Source organism: Homarus americanus, unplaced genomic scaffold, assembly GCF_018991925.1.
Source record: "Homarus americanus isolate GMGI-L3 unplaced genomic scaffold, GMGI_Hamer_2.0 scaffold18703, whole genome shotgun sequence".
Taxonomy (NCBI): domain Eukaryota; kingdom Metazoa; phylum Arthropoda; class Malacostraca; order Decapoda; family Nephropidae; genus Homarus; species Homarus americanus.
In genome coordinates, this window is record NW_024749779.1 from 3,633,475 (window position 1) to 3,656,539 (window position 23,065).

Consider the following 23,065-nt stretch of genomic DNA (forward strand, 5'->3'; position numbering starts at 1 on the left):
TTTGTTCTGCGTTGAACCAAAAGCAAATCATACATAACTTTTGGTGGTGAAACAATGTCACTTTATCGGCCATAAAACTTTCCTTATCTCACCGGCAAGAGAGAGATAAGAAAACTGTATCAGTATGGCCGGGTTATCTGTCCACATCGTGACCAATCATAATAAAGGTTTCCTGGCATACTAGAATCTCATTGGACACCAGTGAACGCCACTGCATACAGTGCCATATTATAGAGTCTGTATCGTCAGAATCTTTGTGTTATAACACGAGAAACACACCTTAACTGTCCAGAACAATGGACAACAATCATATACACTATTTGTTATATGAGCGACACTCTCGTACATAATTATTGATAAAAAGACCATAAGGTTTAGCCTCTTATCTCACTAGGAAGGATTACCAGTTTCAGTAAAAGTGATGCCGGCGGTGTTGTTGAGCTGCGGCAGTCTAGTCCTGGAGGTGGTGACGCCGGCTAGTGTAGTGCCACCCTCACCCACCAGGCCTAAACATCCCGGGTTAACCATTACGTCACAGTGTTATATTAATGTGAGAAAATAGAAGGCAAGATCTGAACTCATCGTGTGTCTCTAGGACCTCAAACATGCGGTACTTGAAGGTAAGACGACACTAAACGTTGGCCTCCCGGGTGGGGTAAGGCATAGCACCTGCGTTGTATTGCATAAATTGTTATGTTCGTGACGATGAAGGTATTTCTGAACACTAACATTGGTGGTCATACGTGTAGGGCGACTCCTGATGTGTCCATACAACGTTAATGTGTTCAGAGTTTAGACTGAAGGGCAGAATAACTCCATTTACAGTGATGGAGTGGTTAGTTGTACTTCCTTTTGTTTGACACTTGTAGTTGTAAAAAGTACGAGCAGCGGGATACACGGAGTCACTCAGTCATCAAACCTCAGCCTCCACAGTTTCCTCATCGGAGCATTCCTTGTATGACTCTCCTCCACACATCTCACGATAAAGGACTGTATACTGAGAACTTACGTGTGCTATCATCTTCCTTCATGGGATTTGTCATTGTGGAGTAGTATTTCTTTAGAGTAATCCGATAGGTAGTTGGTAGACTTCAGACACATCAGGTGTGGCGGTAAGATAACTGTCAGTGGCCTCATAGTTTATCGGTAAGGGAAATAGGAAGACAGTTGCTCACATCTTATGGTAGTTAATGTTTTAATACTGCTAAATGGTGCTCCTTGCAGGCGGTCATTCTATGCTATGCACTCCATAACAATTGTGGATGATCAAGTTGCTACAGACTACACTTTGAACACTTTAACTTCTGCCTCTCAGCTCATATTCTCTTCTCTTTACCTTCGTAGCTGCTGCCTCTCATCATCTACATATTCGTATAAAGCACACTGCCTGTTTGGTGGAACTGGAAGGCTGCGATAGAGCTGAAATTTGGCATGAGATTATGTATGCACTCAAGAAGGTTCCAGAAGGTAGTTTAGCCCAAAGGTGTAGTGTTATGTAATGGATTTGGTGTAGATAGTGTGATGATGGTAGCCTAGTGGATGTAGAGCTTAAACGTAGATAATATTGCGGTGGATGTAAAGTATTGTAGGTAGTGGAGATACTATTGTGCTGATCATAGTGGAGTGGATTTAGCTTAGATGATAGTGTAGATTGTAGTAGATACACCAATTTGTTCCATGTAATAGAGTCTCGACTTCCTTTGGTGATTTTTTCTCTTTTATAATTAGAATTAATATCTGATTCATTTTGCTTCACCAATCAGATACAGGATAATGCAAGGAGCTCAGCATCAATCTTTTTTTTTTCAACTTCTCTCGGTAAATGAAATTGAAAGACAAAGACTCACTGCAATATGTTACTGCTTCTTGATTTCTCACTCCTCCTAAGGTGACACATAAGAAACATTCCACTATTAAAAAAAAAAACCCAAACTGATGTATCGTAAAGAGCTTCAGTGAGTATAGTTCATTTGTGGGTGAAAGTAGGGCTTCTTAGCGCCGTTCGATAAGTTATCATCAGATAAGAGACGTTGTGTCTCTTATCAGCAGAAGTATCATCCACCATTCTTACTGTGCATCGCCTACCGGTTCGGCCAGCCACGTGAAGGTGCTTAATACACCCTAGGTTATAATACTGATGCTGCATGGGGGGGTATAGATAACGTATACTGTACATCAAGATGCCTTTCCTTGATACTATTGTTAATCAACATGATATTAATAAGTCAGGTACAGTACGAGGGTGTGAAAGGGTATTCCTGTTATATTTGTTGGTATAAATATCATCATTTAAAATTCAATTGCTTATACACACAAGGTTTATAGTGTACGTACATTGGTATAGGAAAACACACACACACACACACACACACACACACACACACACACACACACACACACACAAACACACACACACAGAAGGTACAGAAGAGAGCCTGCAGAATCATGCTCTGCGCAGACTACTCGGGATACAACAACGCTCTCTCCACCCTGGAAATGCCTTCCCTCAATGACTTCCACCACCACGCACTAGCAGGATTTGGCAGTGGACTACTGCACCATCCTCGTCATCGCCACCTACTGCCACCTGCAGTCCCGCGCTCACCTGGAGCAGTACGCCACTAAAACAAAATTCAGCCCATAAGAGCCCGCACTGATAGATATAAGAACTGCACCATCCCATCTATTGTTAAACTAATAAACAGTTCCTGATTTATGAACTGTACAGCCCTGTAAATGTATTGAATGTATATTATTATGTCTAAATCACATGTAAGTTTGTATATTTTCAGCCACTGGCTGCAACTCTATTAATAAACCGTTTATTATTATTATTATTATTACACACACACACACACACACACACACACACACACACACACACACACACACACACACACACACACAGCGCATCATTCTTACCTTTTTGTTTGTACGTAAATTTTCAATCATACAAAAATTAATGTATGGTACGATATATAAACAGTAGTTCAAATCTTAAGCACGGGTTGGTGAATTGTGTTCTCTACCAGTACAGTCCAGCAGGCAGTGAAGTTTATCAGATAAGAGTAATGAGTAAGAGGATCAAATATTTCCTGACTGTGTGAGTGTTCTTTAAGTGCCTTCTCCCTAGAGCTACAACTCTAATGAGACACAGCAAAATTAATGTGATAACTGAACATTTATTGTTATTTTTATTACATAGATGCTTTCATTATCACTTTCAAAGTATATCAAGATTCAGCTGGTACAAAACTACAAGCATTCGTAGATATTCAATTTGTGGTCACTAAATCAATATACCTGTAGGGTCAACACATAACAAGAGAATAAACGCTCTTGTCTGTTGAGGTGTGACGTAAACTTAGTGGGTCGTAGTGATAATTCCACTGCACTATATACTGTTTGGAGACCAAGGCTTATTAATAAATCCAGGACTCGTCTGGTTTAAAGTCAGACAAATTTGGATTTAGGCTGGAAATAAGTAGATAATAATTTGGTAATAAATTTGTGGATGAGCGGAAAAAGTTACTAAACAGCAAACACTATCATTAACTTGAACTCGTTTGTGAGCTTTAAATATATGTTGGGCAGATATATTAGTGATAAGAGTTGGGCGTAAATAGAGTTGCCTAGTATAAACCAATAGGCCCACTGCAGTTTCCTCCATTCTTGTGTTCTTGTGAAAGTTCCCTCTGCCAAGTTCTGGCTTTTGTCCCCGTCTAATTTCGCTTTGTTGTTTTACCTGACACAATTTCTTGTTACGCTTCCGTTGCATATTCCCGCACCTACTACCAGTCTCCCCGACCCTTATCTCCTATGTTCACCTTACAGTTTAAGGGCCGCTTCATCTTATCAACTGTCATCAAAGAGCTAGCCAGGGATGTCATTCCGTCCCTTGATAAATGCATCCCATATCCCATATCTTACATACAGGTCTCTCCTGGTGTAGAAGGTATCCCAGTTGTCGACGAATGGAACTGATATTGACTTGTAATATTTATCCAACCGGCGTTGACACCAATTGCCCTAGACAACCATTCACTCTCAGCGCCCCTTCTCGCTAGGATACCACTTATGATAGGAATTCCTCCTCTTTATACAATATGTGGCAACCTTGTACATAGGAGTTTTCGCTCCTACTCTTGCTAATATTGTTGCCTCATATACCGAGACAGATAATAGATTTGTTCCCATTGTCAGACATGATATTGCTCATCCTCTCTACCATGTCTCCCACCCCAGCTCCTGACAAACACACCCTCGTCCTACTACTCCCATCCTTGTTACAGAAGGGACGATCTATGTAGTACTTTAGTACCTTATCTGCGAATCACCAACTATTATATATTTTTTTTACCTTCAGTGTCCATCTTTTTTGTTGTCCTTCTTACCGTTCAATTCGTCCTCCAGAACACACTTAGTTGCTTTTGTCTTTGCCACAAGCCCTGTCGCTCCCCATTTCCCATACTTTCCATTGCTCGTTGGCATGTGGGTCTGTGATAGACACCTATCCCAGACTCACCCAGTCTCACATTCTCGTCCTTCACCTCTGCTCCAGCTCATCTCTCAGAGAGGCACAGACCTGTTCCCAGCTAACTCAAGACATAGTAGCTATACTTCTTGGATAATCCAACAACCCACTTGACGCAGCCTTCCTCTGATGAGTTTTGGGGTCAACTGAGCGAGGTCTGTGGTCATCTTCGCCTGGTAGATCTTTATTCAATGACCTACGTACGTTGCTGCAGACATACATAACGCATTACTGTATTACCTCAAAGTTAACCTATTGACCTCCATAGGGTTGGAGTTTTTTTTTAACCTGTTCATTATCATTCTGCCCATGTGCTTGGCTTCGTTCACTTTTCATTTAGGTCCTCGAGCTTAGACCTACATATCCCCACCGTGTTGAATGATAAAGACCACAGTTTCAGACTCCATCAGCAGTAAGTGAAAAAAACGATTTGGCTGCGTTTGATTAAGAAACCATAGGAATGTGTGCTGCGCATGGTCCAAGATCTTCTACTTGATCTACATAGTTCTATAATTATATAAAGTATGGGGCGTATTTCTCGACATACCCGTGTCATCTCAGGTGATTTTTCTGTATGAAACTGTAAAGGAGATGCCACGCCCAGGTGTGTCTGCATATATCTTCTGTCCTCAATCTTTCTTTGTGAGTAACTCTTATCTCCACTACCTGAACGCTACTTCTTGTTTGTTTTATTGATAACTCCCCAGCGCCTCAAACTTACTGTGGTGCTGAGGTTAACTTCTCAATAGATGAACAATTAAAAAAAATCGTTAATAATATATCCAGGACGATTGACTCAAAGTAATCGTCGTCCTCCGATTCAGTTCATTGACGACATAAATAATTTTTAGTCTATTGTGTGTGTATCGTATTCTATACTAGCACACGTATTTAGTAAACTGCACCTCGACTGCAAAAGAAAAATCATGTTTAGAACTTGAACAGTAACATACAGCTATTGATTTCATTTAATTAGTCTCATGTAAAAAAAATATCATAAACATACGCCGAAGAAGCTACTGTAACAGTGAACAAACGCCAAACTCTGAATGAGACACAAGCAACAGAGAGTTTACTGTGCAATAGATATATATACAGTCAGTAATTATATAACGCTAACGGTCTAGAAAGGGGCAATTTACATAGAATTACGATTTCCATTTCATGTTTTAATTATTGATTACGGAGACTGAAAATGAAGTGACTGAGGAAGAGGAGGAGGAGGAGGAAGATGAGGGAGGGAGAGAATGCTAATGCAACCGGTCATTTTCACATAAACGAGGAAACGCCTGGTGGGGGTGAGGATCTCTTGAAACAGACCATCCAACATTATAAAGAACAAGGAGGTATGTTGAGGTCTACGAGTATATACCCATACTAGAGGTCAGGGTAAGGGGAAAAGAAGTGAAATTTATTCCTATCCACAGGGTTGGTAGACGACGGTAGACTAAACATGACGAAGATTATCCCTCAGTTTGGATGTAGGTCAAAGCGACGGTTGAGAGGTTGCGGCTGGCCAACACGGCAGCTTTATCAACAAGAACACACGATAAGCAGATAACTTCCACGCTACCATAGTAAGAGAGAGAGATGCTCCTCCGACAACAGTGTAAAACGTGAATGAACTCATTTTTTTTCACCATCTAACTTCTTGAGGCAATAGAACATACGCTGAGTAGAGGTTCACGTTGTACAGAGTTCACCTTCAGAGTGCAGGATTGCCTGGTCGTATCCAAAAACGTAAAGGATCGTCTTACCGCAGCAGTCGTATATATGGATCAGGTATTAGAGTGCATAAGAATATTTCATAACCAACCATCACTGTCTGGGGTCATAAACTTTGTCATTCTTGTTATCTCTCGGGGAGTTGGAGAACACCTTAGCTTATATTTACACACACACACACACACACACACACACACACACACACACACTAACACTATTTGAACTTTTATATCAAGAAGGTAACTGCTTGTATATAAAAATTTAAGATAATCGTAAGGTTCTATAACATGTCAAGCATAATGTTGAATTTATGACTACTAAAGATAGCAGTGAAATATTAAGTTCAATATTTTCTAAGTTACAACACATTATGAACTGTGTCTCGACCAGTGAGCAGTTACGTTGAGCTTGGCGATTCACCTCTGTGTGCTTACATCATTATACTCATATCAATTAAGCCCAAGTATTAAAGGTTACGAGGTAAATGTTATCCTTTAATTAGATTTTAAGTACAAGGTGTTGGAAGGAGGATTATCCAGCATATATTGTGTTGCTTATCACCTTCTTGCCTCTGTCTCCGTATCTCTCGGTCTGGAGTTAGCTAGTAGATATCTCTCTCTCTCTCTCTCTCTCTCTCTCTCTCTCTCTCTCTCTCTCTCTCTCTCTCTCTCTCTCTCCCAGATGAGAAAGATAGATACTTCAGGAAGTAGAGGACAAGCGTCACTGTCAGAAACACCTTTACACATCTTCACCATCAACGCCGTTTAAGCCTTCAAAGGCAACTGATGTTTTTGCCAAATAGGGACAACTTTGAGTTTTTATTCCTTTACTTTATCAAAATTTGCTATTTTCAACTTAAGGCATCGTCTGCCACCATAAGATAGCCAATTTATGCCTAAGTAAGATTAGGTTAGGATAGGTTAAATCAGGTTTTGTGTGAAGCTATGCATTGATATATATAAAAGCACATGGGAGCGGATCAGTGGGACGGCCGGAGGGATACTGCAGGTCATAGAGTACATGAGAAAGAGTAAAATCGTGCGGGAGAATTATTTTTCCCAGCACCTGCCGATCTTATATGAATTTATTTCTCAAAGTATTAATTCCTCAATAGATCTCTCATGGATGGAGATGCCTGCTTAAAGCTGTTGGATAAAATGAACACAAACTCTCATATAAACAATGTATAGTAATCAGAAGTGTATATACTGAACTAACTGAGGCAAGTAATCTGAGAACCCTAACACATAGTTCCTAACGATGACAAACAGACAATGGCGATGTGTACACAGACATGGTAGTTTTGTCAAGTTCTTTTAGTTAACAGCCTGAGTTATGTAGAGCAAGTGAAATGATGCAGATCAACATGAGTTCTCTGCCGGTAACCACATTCTTCATCATTCGTAGGTCGCCAAATCTCCATTCTTAATTAGATCAAAAGTTTGTTTACGTGCATGACCGTACGAGAACACTTTTTGCCTTGTGACTTTTGACTTTTATAGATGAAAATAATGCAGTAGTTAACACATATATTTTGTTAACAGACAAGTGGAAGTACAGATAAAAGTTCCACAAGCAGGAAACTATCTGGGACTAACTCAACTGAACGGTAGGGAAGATAACATTTACCACTGTTAGGGCGCAACAAATTGTTTTACCACGTGTTCTTTTATTTCATCATTTTAATCTAGTCCCGGATGTTTGTGCCTGAAGTAAGACAATACCAGGAAAAACAGTCAAAAACAACAACTACTGCACAACGCTGTTCTCACTCACGAAAGCAAAAACACACACACACACAAAATAAATGGTGTTTTTCGATTATTTTATTGTGAACCTCGTAGGAGTCAGGTGGTCGATAAAGATGATAATGTGCCGTGTGTGGTGATGGGAGGCAGGAATAGGCTGAGTGTCAATTTATATGGAAGAAACTTATATGAAAAAATCTGGCCATAGTACATATACCCTCAATAAACCTTGGCTAAAAAGAACTATTTCAGTAGACAGGATGTTTACAGTCATACTACACCTGAGTGATTAAGTGATAGAGGAGGGAACAAGTTAATGAGACGGTGTAGATGGAAATGAGAACGTGAAATGAGGCGTGTCAGTTGGTGAGGGTGATCATGAGGTGACTGTGAATGTGACTGCGAGGGTATTAGTTTCAGACTAGTATGTTGGGTTTTCCTGGTCCAAAATATTGTATCAGGATTGAATTATATCTATTTATTTCAGTGGCTTACAGGAAACACAGTACCACCGTTGGGTTCATTATCTCTGCATCAATCCTGGTGTTGAAATATAAAGTTATTGTACACTCTCGCTTGGTCTCCCTGCCAGTGCTGAGATAAGATATGAAGTGCAGGAATCATGGGTGACTTATGTTCATCTTTTACAACTTCTTCTCTCAGAATCTGATATTCTGTGTCGTGAACTCCATCTTGATTACATAAGAACTGATGAGCCTGACGGTATAATATCACAAAAGTATAGAGTACCTCGTATAATGATAATCTAGTGATTTATAAAGTCATTTATTCTGAAATATGCTCATAGTATCATTTCCCCCAAGTGTGGTTACTTCTGGAGAGGTCATGTATGCCTTTAAGGTCAAGTTATCTACACCTACAGTAGTCACCAATCCTCTTAAGCTTCTTCTTAATCCATTATAATCAAATCTACGAAACTCTAGAACACTAATGGTATTTTTTCTCTGTTTCTCCATGTTGTTTCCCATTTTACTTCTTTATCGTCACTGTTTCTTGACGCGCTCCCTATATCGAATTGTTTGGGGGTAGGGTTAGGTTAGGTTACGTTAGGTTAGGTTAGGTCAGGTCAGGTCAGGTTAGCATTAGGTTTGTTTAATTAAATTTGTCCTACCTTCCTTCAACTGTCTAAATTAATTGTGTATTTATTTTGTTTCATTTTCTTTAACACCACACTTTTGATCATCCCTAACAAGACTGTTTCCCATCCTCTTTTCCTACGTGTGAAATAATTTAGATCCTTTAATTTGACAATAGTTAACTCGTGAACCTATATTAATCCAAATTTTTTGTGAACGGTATTTTATATATTTTTGTACATACAGGTGTTCTAATTTCTTCCATTTATGTAATTCACTATAAAAACAATGACGTTATCCCCATGAACTCCTGTTATGGGATCATTGATATATTAATAAACTACAGATGATAATTTTGTGATAATTTTATTATTTATGATTTCCTTTTTTTTCAGAGTTGAAATTAAAAAAAATGATTTAAGTTAATTGATGATTTGTTTCTGTGTTAAAGCGCCCGGGTTGAACATTAATATACTGTACATATTGGTATGTGGGATAAGTTAAGCTGGACTGGTACCAGGTAGGGCAGCCATACGCTCAACACACCTCAATGTATTCTCAGACTCACCCAGCTCTCTGTTATGTTCCACCTCGCTGGCCCGAATTAATTAACTTTCTCTTATTGTTGTCACTGATCCAGTATGTTGTTACGGTAGTTACTATGTTGTCACGGTGGTCACTCTGTTGACATAGCGGTTATTATGTTGCCATTGGGGTCACTATGTTGTCGTGGTAATATGATACATACTTCGGTCTATTTTGTTCAAGCAATAGAGTTGAAAAAGATTATTAGAAATTAAAGTTGAATATAAAAAAAAATATATATTATATTTGGATTTGTTTACGTGTCATAATCACTTATTTCTGTTCCACCGACAGTAGTGTATCATCCCTTGGTTGTATTATCAAAAGCATAAACGGGGTAAATATGGGATCAACCTGGTCTTTTTCCTATGCATCCTGACCTGTGCATTAGTGAGTGTGATAAACGCTATATCCATGATAACAGTCAAGAGGGTCCTCTTCATCTTTGGTAAAAACAAGGTGAATGGAGCGGTGAAAAATTAAGGGAGAAAAATGCTGGTAAATGCAGCCAATTACATGTGGATCCACACTTCTGTTTTACAATTTTTTTTCCTGTCCTCTATTTTAATTATCTGAGGACTGTAGGTAGGTTAGCAATGTTGAATATCTTTGTAATTGACCCACAAGCCCCTAATGAACGGTAGAAAATGCACAGGATGCAACGTAGCGTCAATCTCACCGCCAAAGTGATAACACACAAACACACTCGTTTGTCTTATCAACACACTCTAATCTCCTTTCAGCGTTATCATAAGTTATAGTCTTGTACTTAGATAACCTGAAAAAAGGTAAGTTTTTTTTTGGATTGTGTAATCTTATCCCAGTTTATCCCGAAGATATTTTAAGACAGAGTTATAACGCATAGGAAGAGGTGGTCGTGGAGTGACGTTTATAGTTCACGGGAGCAAGATTGTCTGCCAGAATAAGAGGCGGTCATTTTGATACACTTCAGCTCTAGTAAATATCCCAGGATGATATGGTTAAAGCTAAGACTGGACTCTGTTTTTGGAATACTGAAGCAACGTCATCTCTATTATGAAAAAAAAGAATGAAATGTAGAACGATTGAAATATAGAAATATACGTAAATACAGATAAAAGATAATAAAGGGGGGGGGGGAAGGAGAGAGAGAGAGAGAGAGAGAGATGAAGAAATGGAGAAATATACACAGAAGGAACAATATAAACAAGAAAATCGTTACATAATGTAGCTAACTGCTCCTCTAGATACCAAGAACATACTGTAGCCCATGTTTAATGACCAGGTGTTGACACTTTATTGTCTTCTTTGCCTACAGGTGTGGCCTGGGCTCTTGCTGCTGGGGCTGGGTCTTCTTGCCCACCTGGTTACCACTAGCCCACTACCCCAGAGTGACTATTATGACGATAACTATGCTGCTGACACTAAACCCGAGGCAATAAATGGAGGATCAGAACCGGCAGTTGACCCAAAAACAGAGGCTGAGATTCCTACAGACACGGAGACTGAGGTGAAGCTTGATGAACCACTTGGAGAATCTCTGCCCGCACCCGCTGAAGGAGAGGTCCTTGTTGGTGCCGCCGTAGACTCGCCTCCTGCTATACCTGGTGAGTATTATCAAACGCGAATATTACTAAGACGAGTCCTTCTATTAACCTAATTTAGGCTACAGTTCATACTCCTCCCTGGGACTTCAAGCATAAGACGTTCTCTTCCATAATTTGTTTGCTTTAAATGTTCTTACTCCAATTAAGTTACTGACCTACTTATATGCCGCAGACTGGAGTGCGTAACCATACAAACAATTTTTTTTTCTGTCGCAAGGAGGTTAATATTTAGGCTATACCTGAGAATAAGTAAAATAAACTATAAATGTTTGCTCTATTTCATACTTATTCGTGTTCTTAATTTTTAAAGATACATAGTGATACAGTTTAAGCTAGTTTTTGTTGTTCACATTTACTTGAATGCACTGATATTTATAGACAGTCACTGGTAACGCATGTCGAGACAACTTTGAAATGCATCATAATATAAAGTCATTTTATTTGCATGTTATTGACTCGTATATACCTTGGACTCATAGTTCACATATATAACATATTTGGACATAAAACTCTCATCTAAAACTATGTAGTTCTTAAATTATTATTAAATTTGCTTGATATTCATAAAACTTTAAACTGATTCATTCTTTTTAGAAGTGTTTACATAAATCTATCAAATTAACATGTCACTAACTTTTCCTGCTTGCTAACTGATTCCCATTGCAAATGATGCAATTCTGCCTTTTTGCAACAGTGTGATTACCTATTTATTATTTATATTTTTAGTCCTTTACCATCATTATAACAGTTCGCTTTGTTGCATAACCTCAAGCCATCGTATATATATATATATATATATATATATATATATATATATATATATATATATATATATATATATATATATATATATATATATATATATATATATATATATATATATATATATATATATATATATATATATATATATATATATATATATATATATATATACTCGCTATTTAAATATGTACAAGATGTAAATAATTATGAGCAATTTGTTGTGCAGTTTACAGTGCATGGTCTTGATCTGCTTTCAGGGCTTGGTAGGTCTGTCTTGTTATGTTGTTCATGCATTACCCAAGATAATCACTATTTCGTTTGTTGATCAAAACTATCAAGTTAATTTGCACAGGTGGTGGCTCGCTTTTCGTAACAGCTTTTTTCTTTTATTTCGCTAACGTGTAACAGGAAGTTACTCCTGTTATTAATACGCGTGCCGAATACTTGGCTTTCTGCAGTGATTATATTTCTTATTGTCTCCGTAACCTGCTCTCTTCGCCTGGTGCTTGCTTCATACTACCCATGGAGACTTTTCTCTCTTCATCTGGATGAGCCAGGTGTTAACACTGACAATGAATTAGATCCTGCCGAGGCAGTTCCTGGGTCTGCTGAAGACTCTGTAGAGGACGCGGGTCGGCCTCCCGCTGGAGATACAGACGCCATGTCGCCATCAAACGTGGACACACCTGCAGGGGATGAGGTTCTGGTTCCTGCTGAAGCTGAAGTCCTTGTGGAACCCATCCTCGCTGAACCTGCTCTCTCAGTTGATCCTGAATCTCCTACTGAGCTCGAAGCTCCTGTTGGCCCATCCCTATCTGTCGGTCTTGAAACTCCTGTTGAATCTGAACCTTCATCTATACCTAAAATTTCTCCTAGAATTAACCTTGTTATTGAACCTGAAAACTCCACTGATGTTGAAAAATCAATCGACCTTGAACCTGGCACGGAACCTACTAAAAGAACAGAGAATAATGCCACTGAAGGATCTGTAGCCTCTGAGTCAGCTAGAACTGATCATCCTCCTAAAGAAAACATCCTGCTAAATCTTGATGGTGAGTATTATCTTCCTACACCTTCCTATCTCGAACTCCTACATCCTGCTTATTTTTATAGGTGTTGTGATTGAAATTCCTGATGAAATTGTAGATTCGAACCTATGCAATTGGGTTTAATTAGAACTTGATGACTAGACCACATGTAAGTTGTTTTATGGGTAACTGGCGGGCCGGAGTGTGAACCGTAATTAATGAAAGAAGAAAAGGTGTCTCTTTATCGTCGTTCTAATTTAAGGGATTTATTCAAACAATTCTTACTTTAATTTTACTGCAACGCCAAAGTGACAAGAGATACTGTGAAGTCTTCGCGCTAGTGTGCTAAGACCCAGGAGTCAATGAGCCTTTAGGGACAACATCAAGAGAGCTGATTTTTTTTTTTCTCTGGGACTCGAAGGTAAATGTGCAGCCTTTGTTGCCTATAGTGTCGTGAAGAGAAGTACGTGTTCCTCCTCTTCTTGCTCTTTAGAGCGACATAGCGTGATGTTTTAAAGGGAACGAAATTTTCATTGTACGTAATTTAGAGATTCAGGACGAAGTGTGGTTAAAAGGGTGAACATAGAATAAAGTAAAAATTGAAGGAGTTAAGCATCCGCGTGTTTTTTCTCATGATTTATCTGAGAACACTAAATGCAATGTAACAGATTTTGATTTTATTTTCTCTGGACTTTAAATCTTATGAGGGTCTTATATTGCATGGAATTTTCTCATTTTCTCTTGTCTGGAGAGCCTTGGCAAGAAAGAAGAGAACTAGCAGCGAAGGAGAATTTAATCTCAAATTTAAGCAGGTAACACATTGGAATAACTGGATTAGTGGTTCTCTAGTTCTCTAGAAGTTCTCAAAATCAGTACCCATTGGCTCACTCATGTAATTTGTATGTGAGAGAGAGGAAACCATATATCTCGGACAAAGATTATGATGTTATTGGAGTTTCAACTTCTCGCATAAATTTCACTCCTGAACGATTCTGTTAAAAGCTGAAACATCTGTTTGTCTGGTTTCATGGCAGTTATAGATAAGTTCTCCATGCAGGATGTCCATGAAAAAAAAATCTAGGCTTTCCTACCCGCCCACAGCACCTCCATCTTGCTAACATCAATATCTGTTCATGTCCACAACACCTCCACGCCCACACAACACTACAACATCTCCACGCCCACACAACACCACTACAACACCTCCACGCCCACACGACACCACTACAACACCACCACGCCCACACAACACCACTACAACATCTCCACGCCCACCCAACACCACTACAACTCCTCCACGCCCACACAACACCACTACAACACCTCCACGCCCACACAACACCACTACAACATCTCCACACCCACTACACAACAAAACTACAACACCTCCACGCCCACACAACACCACTACAACATCTCCACACCCACTACACAACAAAACTACAACACCTCCACGCCCACAAAACACCACTACAACATATCCACGCCCACAGAACACCACTAAAACATCTCAAAGCCTACACAACACCACTAAAACTCAACGCTCACTCAGCACCAATACAACACTTCCAACTCCAACACAATGGCACAATATCACCTTTATGACCACACAACACCACCACAACACAACACCACCTTCCCGTACCCTATCACCATCTCCCCAACTAACAGTGTGGTTGGGATCGTCCACAGAGAGCTGCACCCATCCTCCTGATACGGAACTGTGTCGCGGCCACTTCCCTAAGTTTTACTTTGACCCGGCCTCCAAGACCTGCCGCAATTTCGTGTACGGTGGGTGTCGCGGTAACAAGAACATATACAAGACTGCTGCCGACTGCTATGCTAAGTGTTACCCCGCCCATCTCACCAGTAAGTGTTACTCCATGTGTATGACTAGTTTTAATGCATAGAGAGTATTATTAACTCAATATGTAAAAGTTTGAGTATGACAGTACTTAAATTCCTTGTGCTTTGATAAGTGGCCCTGGTTTTAATAATACCTCACTTAAACACACACGGGTAGATAATAGCCAAAATAGGGTACAAATTGTTCTCAGACTATTGGGTGATTTAGTAAGTTGTCTTATCCTCATTAAAAAAGAAAAGAAAAAAGGATAATCTGTGAATGTGTCATTTGAGTGTTGCTCCCCTGCAGAACACTCACATGCGGTGCGAGGCAGTGTGTCAGAGAAGAACTACCTGGCACTCAAAGGCGGCACCTCAGTCTCCACCCTCACCTTTGTCGGCAACAACGCCGCCGCCAGAGTCGACGATCAGGCGCTCACACAGTTCTCTATCAAGTAAGTTTCCTGGCGTGTGAAACAACGCTTCTTAATGTTGATTTATTTTAATGTGCATTCATGTGTAGATGTTATAACTTACTGGAAATTAAATCGTGTTTGGTTAGATTTTCCCTGTTTCATTTAGGACGTCGTTTACCTTCATAAAATAGCCAAATTATAACTAAGGTAGGTTAGGTTATGTTATGTATAAAGCTATGCATTTATAATGTATTGCAACTATCTACATACTGTAATTGTCTTTGTCCAACCTGAAGTTAGAAAAATATATTGCAGCTATTGTTATTTCGCATATGTGTGTGTGAGGTACGCTAATACACTTTCTTCCACTCCAGCAATATCTATCAGTTTGAGTTCGACTTCAGGACCGACTCTCCGCACGGACTCATCGCCTTCCTACGTCAGGTATTGCATGCCCTTCTTCCTTCTATGACAGGCAGATCATATGCAAGTAATACCATAAAACAGGGTTACTGCAGGGTGATGGTGGGGCTAAGTTTCTCTGACATAGTTTACTTTAGCTTGTACCGGCCCTGGCACCATAGGTCAAACACATCGGTTACGGGGCAATAGCGATGTTAATTTTTTTAAATTTGCTTGGCCTGTGTACAACTTCGTGATGTAATGTGTTGAGAAAATAATATGGTATTTAGTGGAAATATCTCACGCCGTTGTGTGGATAAAGACAAACACTGTATAGGCCTAGTACTGTATAGTATTAATCAAAATTCGTTGTCAAGTAAGTTTATAGCGTTGGTCTCATAACAGCACAACAAAGACTAGAGGGAGAAGAACTATGCTGAATTTTCGCATTCATTTAAAACTAAGTTAGTTGTAACAATTTCATTCTTATGTTTCCCCACCTTTCATTAGGTGACGGTGCCTCCCGAGCTGCAAGGGACGAGGATCCAGCTCTACATTTACCTCAAGAGGGGTCACCTCTCCCTCACCCACGTCTTCGGTAACAATTCTGAGACGTTCATCATGAATAAAGGTGAGTGGCTGTGATGCGCTATGGAAGTACAGGTCTTCTTAACCAGGAAGTAACGGTATTCCGGACTAGGAAGTACAAGGTCGTTTGGACTGGTAGGTACTGGTATTCTAGATTGGGAAGTACAAGTCGTCTGGACCCCGACGTACAAGACATGTGGTTCAAGAAATGTGGAAATTCTAGACAATAAGAAATCAAGTGATCTCTCCAGGGAAAAGAACTGTGAAGCATTTTATTGTTTTACTCCCGGCTAATTAAGTGATACTGTATGATCAGGCTTCATCAATTGCTTTATATTGAAAATAGGAAGACGTTTACTTTCTGTCCAGCTGCACTTCGGTTAGTTATTTCGGATGGAAGGAAAAGTTTTGATCATATAACCTCTAATTATTAAATACTTTACACTATATTAATTTTGTTTACACTAATGGATATTTTATTTTGTGATTATGCATATTTAGTTTATTGTCTATCTTTGATTCTAAATAATTCTGAGGGTTATATATATTGGACACATAATTATTCGATAATTACACTTTAATTCATGGACTCTGATTAATAACTATCATTAATTAATGTCTATTTCCCTCACAATTGATGAACTTGTAGGTGGACTGCAGGAAGGGAGCTGGCACAACGCTTTGGTAATGGTGGACGCTACAAGGGGACACCTGATAATGGAGGTGGACGCCAGCCAGGAGGACTTCACTATCAACAGCCTCGTGAACTTCCCGAGCTACACCAGCGGCAACGCTCTCCACGGGTTCTCTTCTAGACTATGGATCGGTGGTATGTGTCCCCCTGTAATATACTGTGTGTGTGTGTGTGTGTGTGTGTGTGTGTGTGTGTGTGTGTGTGTGTGTGTGTGTGTGTGTGTGTGTGTGTGTGTGTTATTGTTACAGCTCAGGGCTTCACGAAAATTCCCATCCTAATTCCGGGAAATGGTACTGATAACCTCTGCTTGTATTCTGTTACTAATCAGAAGCATTAACAAAAGAACAAATAAAAGCTTTTATTGAGAGAACTGAAACAAAAACAAAAAGGGAAAAGATCTGCAGCACAGGTATCTCTTACAAATAACATAATTACCTGGAGAATAGCAGACGATAGAGTAGACAGAAGAGTGATGCACCAAGTATCTAAACTGTATGACATAAATGGGACATAGTCAGGAGCTAATCAGAATTTTTATATAGGGAAATTGGAACATGTTTTAGAGTCAGCTAGCCAGAGAAAAACAGGCTTCTAATGAAAGAAGGATGTGTAAAGCTGTTATATTTGTTCAGTATTCTCTTGGTAGAAAGGTGAAAGTAAGAATTAATGAAGGAATGAAAGTGTAAATTTACTCATATTCCTGGTGACAGGGCGTTAGTTCACAAAAAGGCTCTTCCATCATCGACAAGATCACCCGACTGTACGCATTTACTGCTGAGTGTAACTGATCAACTGTACAGAGAGGAGGGAACCCAATCCTCCTCTCACGTCAGGAATCGAACCAAGACCATGTATATAAATTTTAAAAAAAGCGGAAGAAAAAGAGAGAAGTGACCATCAGAGCCGTAGGTTACAAAAGACAGTGTAACAGGTAACGATAAACTACCGTGGTATCTAATATTTTAAAGCTTTTCACTGGGATGTTTCAGGTGTGTACAAGGGAGATCTAGAGAAGGAGGATGCTGTGGCGGGGTTCCTGCCTTACCACGGGTGTCTACGGGACGTGAGTGTGTTGAGTGGGGTGACCTCCGAGGACATGGCATACGTCAAGCCCCTTTTCACCTCCAAGCACTTCGGCGTGAGGGAACACTGCGGCGACAAGTAAGGCAGAAGGTTTAGATAGTATGAGAGAGAGAGAGAGAGAGAGAGAGAGAGAGAGAGAGACAGATATTAAGAGGGACATATATTGAGAAAGAATGAGGAAGAATGGGGGAACAAAATTAGAGAAAGATAGAGATAAGAGATAGTCTGAGAAAAAGAGATATAAAAGACAACCACAGAAAGAGAAGACAGAGTCAGAGAAAGAGACGAAGTTCTGAAGATAGCTAAAAAATTGATAGGGAGGTGCGGGTGGCATAGGGAATCTTCGTGCACTACCTCCTGTCTTTGGCACACACACACACACACACACACACACACACACACACACATACACTCACTCGACGCGTCTAACACCCTCACTCTACTCACAGCTGTCATGACCGCCACCGTAACCTGTGTTCGCCATCCTCCCAGTGTGTGGAGCACTTCGACCACAGCACCTGCAAATGCTTCAACAGTGGACAGGACGGCAGGCGCTGTTCCAACCCAGGTGCGTCCTAAGCTCTTCTTTCTTTTATCTTCGTCCTTCTTTATTTTATCGTCATCTCTCTTGCTTCTTCTTACTTCTTATTTCTTTCCTTCTTCTATTTCCTTCTTTCTTTTTTCTTCTTCGCTATTCTCCCCGTTTCTTTCCTCTTTTTCTTTTTATTTTGTTCCATAATGTGATGTGATTTGTGTTGTGCGGACTCAGAAGTTTGTTTGAAGAAAAAAAACCACTTAATAGATTTCTTGTCACGAGTCACAAACCTCCGTTAAAATATGTCATATATAAATTAATTTCCTTACTTGTTGAGTATGATTATATTCGTTATCTTTTAATATTATTATTTTTTTAGTTTTCATATTTTTTTTTTTCTCAAGTGATTTTAATTATCTTGAAATTGTGCTGATAATATTTATGTGCATTGGCGACTGTGACTGATATACGAATATATGTATACTTTATTTGACTTCCTTTAACACTTCCAATCTTCTTTTTATTTTGCGTTGTCGCCTTATATAAATTTATCTTACTATAAACTACTTAAATATAACTCTGTACTGTGTAGTTAGAATATAAAACCCACTGCTTATATCCTTTACACGACGACATACAGGAAAATGCTGCCCTGGTCCATTATTTCTTCTTTAAAATCTACATCTGTTACTGTGAGGAGAATGTCAGTGGTTTTCTCCCTTACACAGATCTGCCAGTGTTAACCCTGAACAATGACGGCTATGTGGTGCACCGCCTCTACGAGTGGATGGATCGCGTCCATTCCTCCAACAACTTTATCTCCCTCGAGTTCAAGGTCAATCCGGGTTATGGGTTATGGGGGTAAGGTGGGAGGGGGGGGGGGGCTGATGGAGCCTCATAGCAAGAATGGTGAAACACCTGAAGAGAAAACAATATGTATTTAGATAATCAGGTAAACACACAGTCAGAATCTCCAACTCTACCACCTTTTCCTTTAACCTACAGTCCAGGTTCGGTGACTCCATCCTGTTCTACGCCTCGGCCGAGCACCCGGAGAAACAGTACATGGGCGCTACCCTTACTGCCTCCGGCCGCGTCTACGTTGAGGCTGACTTCGGTGGAGGGAAGGTGGGGACTGAGATAGGAGAGGGCTTAGACTCTGGATTGTGGTTTCTCCTCACCATCATCCACCAACACGACCAGCTCCAGGTGGGTCCTTCAGAGAGGCAGCTGTTATTTGTATATGGAGGTAACACAAAGTAATTCTATTTCATTTCCCAAGCACACACATACATTATATAGTATATATATATATATATATATATATATATATATATATATATATATATATATATATATATATATATATATATATATATATATATATATATACCTTATATGTACTCTATATGTTATTAAGGCGTTGTAGAAACATATGTTTCCCTCCCTATTACTATTGCGTGAAAAAACAAAATAAAAAAACAAAATTGATTATAAGTTACGCAGTAAGACTTAACTCAATGGTCCCAACACAGATCTACCTTGACGGGAAGCACGAGGAGACACTCACCGTGCCAGGAGAGGTTCACTACCTGCACCTCGACCCGGATTTATACATCGGTAACGCTCCAGGCCTCGCCAGAAGTAAGTTTTCCAAAGTATCCTCGCTGTACAATAGTAGACTGTGTGGGGGTGAAGCGCTACTGTACTGTAGCTCTTAAGTACCTCCATAAGATCTGTTGCTGCTACTCTCACGTTACAGCTGCTAAGCATTGCAACCACATGTTAGGATGATCGTAGAAACTAATTACATGCAACTCCTCAAGTTTTCCTTTATTTTGTGCGTAATGTGTTGAATGTTTTTCCCACTCAGCTGAGGAGGACTGCAGGTTGAAGTCTAAATTTTCAGTGCCCTTGTTTTTCTGTGCTTTATTTTCTCGTACAGTTGAATTTCAGTGTTACATACTGTGTGGTTGTGTCTTGGTTTGTAAAGCATAAGGTTATCATAATAAATGTAACTACTAACGTGAAGTAAACACTGTGTGGTCAACAGAGTGCGGACTAGCAGTAGACAGAGGCCACCATGAGGGCAAGGCGTGTCACGATCAGCTCAAACGCTACTACTACGACGTTCCCTCTGCCTCCTGTTTACCCTTCAACTACACCGGCTGCGGCGGCAACGACAATAACTTCTCCGGCCACTGCTCCTGCATGGACGCCTGCTACACACCAGGTGAGGCTGACGGTGTTTGACGAAGGCTGCTGAGGGGGTACAGCGCTCTCCTCTTGTCCAAAGGGCCGGTGGTTTGATCCCGTATCATTCCCAATCCACCCAACGTAAATGGGTATCCGGCCTTGCAACTTGCGAAAGCGAAGGTGGTTTAGAGCAGCGCTGGCCACGCTACCACCGTGTGTACTGAAGGCTTAGAAAGACGAAGAGTGCGGGGAGATATGATAGAAGTATTTAAATGGGTGAAAGGAATCAATAAAGGTGATATAGATAAAGTTCTTATAATATCCGAGCAGGATAGGACTCGGAACAACGGAGTCAAGTTGGATAAGTTTAGGTTTAGGAGGGAGATAGGAAGGAACTGGTTTACAAATAGGGTGGTGGACGAGTGGCACAAGCTTAGCAACTTTGTAGTAAGTGCCGGAACGCTGGAAAGTTTCAAAGGGAGGCTGGATAGATTCATGGATGATAGAGAGCGGTAGTAACTCTCGACAGGACCGGCCTGCCATGTTCACCATCCCCCTGTACCCTCACCATCCCCCTGTACCCTCACCATCCCCCTGTACCCTCACCATCCCCCTGTACTCACCCCTCTGTCACATCTCACCATCCCCCTGTACTCTCACCATCCCCCTGTACTCTCACCATCCCTTTATATACCACTATTCCCTAAGTATTTTTCATATACCTTCTACATTTACTGACTAATAATGCGTCATGAAATCTTTGCCAACTTTAGACAAGTGATCAATACACCAATAATACCTTTTGACACTTAATCAAATCTGCTGATACCTGTTGATACCTGTTGATACCTGTTGATACCTGTTGATACCTATTTGACCTCCTCACCCTATTCCCCAGGTCTCAGGTCTCTCAACACCTTCCTGGGGTGTATGAGGAAAGTCTTCTTCAACGACATCAGCATCCTGAATCAGCTGAGGGAGGGCAACAAAACCACGCGTTACTTCGGCGTGACGCAGAACCCACCTGTTTCCAGCACCTGCAATGAGGTAAGACTCCTGGGTCACCTAAAGGACCCAGAAAGAGGGAAGGTGGGAAAGAATGCATGGAAACAGATGTACTGGAGGAGAAATTTAATATAATAATAAATGAGTCCAGAATGACATCAATCAGTACCTACCAAGATAGTGGTCAATGCATTAAAATTTAGAATTCCTTTAATATGCTGCAACACCTTGATTGATTTCGTGTACTCGTAAAATTCTAATACTAGAATATGAAAAAGCCAAATTATAATTTTGCTTTAACCTTTTACTTTAATATTAATTAATTTTGTCAGTCCTAGTGTTTGCATTATGAAGAAAATTTAAGATTTTTTTCCCCAAAGATGTTTCTCAGAAGACACACTTTGCTTGGTAAGTCTCTTTCCTCTCAACTCTTCTTATGTAGAGTATTTATTGAAGAGTCATTTTAAATATCCATCCACCCTCATCCCTCTTCCCACACCACAATATATTCACCATTTCAAACTTTGGAATAGATCACAGATTGTCTTCCCCCTTATGTAGCTAAGATATCTTTGATTACGCCTGTGTCAGCTATGTTTTGATTCACTCAGACCCAGTCAACACAATTTTTTAAGGGTGTCTCTGTCTCTGGTCTTTCAGTAACACCACACAACACACGCTAGAATATGTCTCCACGTAACAATCTCAAATACTTCTAGTTTAAAACACTCTCTAAAAAGTTTTTCTAGTCAATAAAAAAATATATTATCTTCCTTGAGTTTGATAACCATTGAATTTCCTTGTCTATTTCACTGGATCACTTTTGTCTTCTGAAACAACTTTATCTGTTTCATTTCTCATCAACACCTCTACTATCATAATAATTTAACCCAATATCTACTCATTACTATCCTCACTTCACCATCTTTACATCACTACCCTTACCTCACCAGCCTCACATCAGTCTTCACTTCACCAGCTTTACATCACTGTCCTCTCCTCACCTTGCAGAACGGGATGGTGCAGGTAACACTGTCGACGGAGAAAGCCAGCATTAACCTTACCAACCCCAATCCTACCAACTTCCGCATCATCGTGTCCTTCAGGCCCGTCAGGTCACATGGTGTCCTAGCCTCTGGTCACGTGGACGTTCTCGACACCAAAACCATGTGGGAGGTGGGTAGCGGGTCGTTAGGTTGCCATGAGGTACAGGAATGCACTAAAACTGCCTAA

At 40.1% G+C, this 23,065-nt stretch overlaps 1 protein-coding gene across 9 annotated transcripts in view; it reads left to right on the forward strand.

Annotated features, from left to right (window-relative positions):
• The first annotated feature begins 436 nt into the window (after positions 1-436).
• Positions 437-23,065, forward strand: part of LOC121853752 — a 50,235-nt gene continuing 27,606 nt past the window's right edge. For 5 of the 9 annotated variants that reach the window (XM_042348100.1, XM_042348101.1, XM_042348103.1 and 2 more), the window contains exons 1-16: positions 440-620; positions 10,987-11,275; positions 12,622-13,092; positions 14,761-14,937; positions 15,224-15,368; positions 15,704-15,773; positions 16,242-16,362; positions 16,969-17,148; positions 18,003-18,174; positions 18,546-18,664; positions 19,360-19,466; positions 19,637-19,840; positions 20,167-20,275; positions 20,685-20,864; positions 21,726-21,874; positions 22,844-23,008. In XM_042348100.1, coding sequence (XP_042204034.1) covers positions 606-620; positions 10,987-11,275; positions 12,622-13,092; positions 14,761-14,937; positions 15,224-15,368; positions 15,704-15,773; positions 16,242-16,362; positions 16,969-17,148; positions 18,003-18,174; positions 18,546-18,664; positions 19,360-19,466; positions 19,637-19,840; positions 20,167-20,275; positions 20,685-20,864; positions 21,726-21,874; positions 22,844-23,008 — 2,673 coding nt within the window. In that variant the 5' untranslated portion in view covers positions 440-605. Of the gene's footprint in view, positions 621-10,986; positions 11,276-12,621; positions 13,093-14,760; positions 14,938-15,223; positions 15,369-15,703; positions 15,774-16,241; positions 16,363-16,968; positions 17,149-18,002; positions 18,175-18,545; positions 18,665-19,359; positions 19,467-19,636; positions 19,841-20,166; positions 20,276-20,684; positions 20,865-21,725; positions 21,875-22,843; positions 23,009-23,065 lie in introns of all 9 variants that reach the window. The other 4 variants (XM_042348107.1, XM_042348109.1, XM_042348104.1 and 1 more) reach the window with 3 other exon arrangements.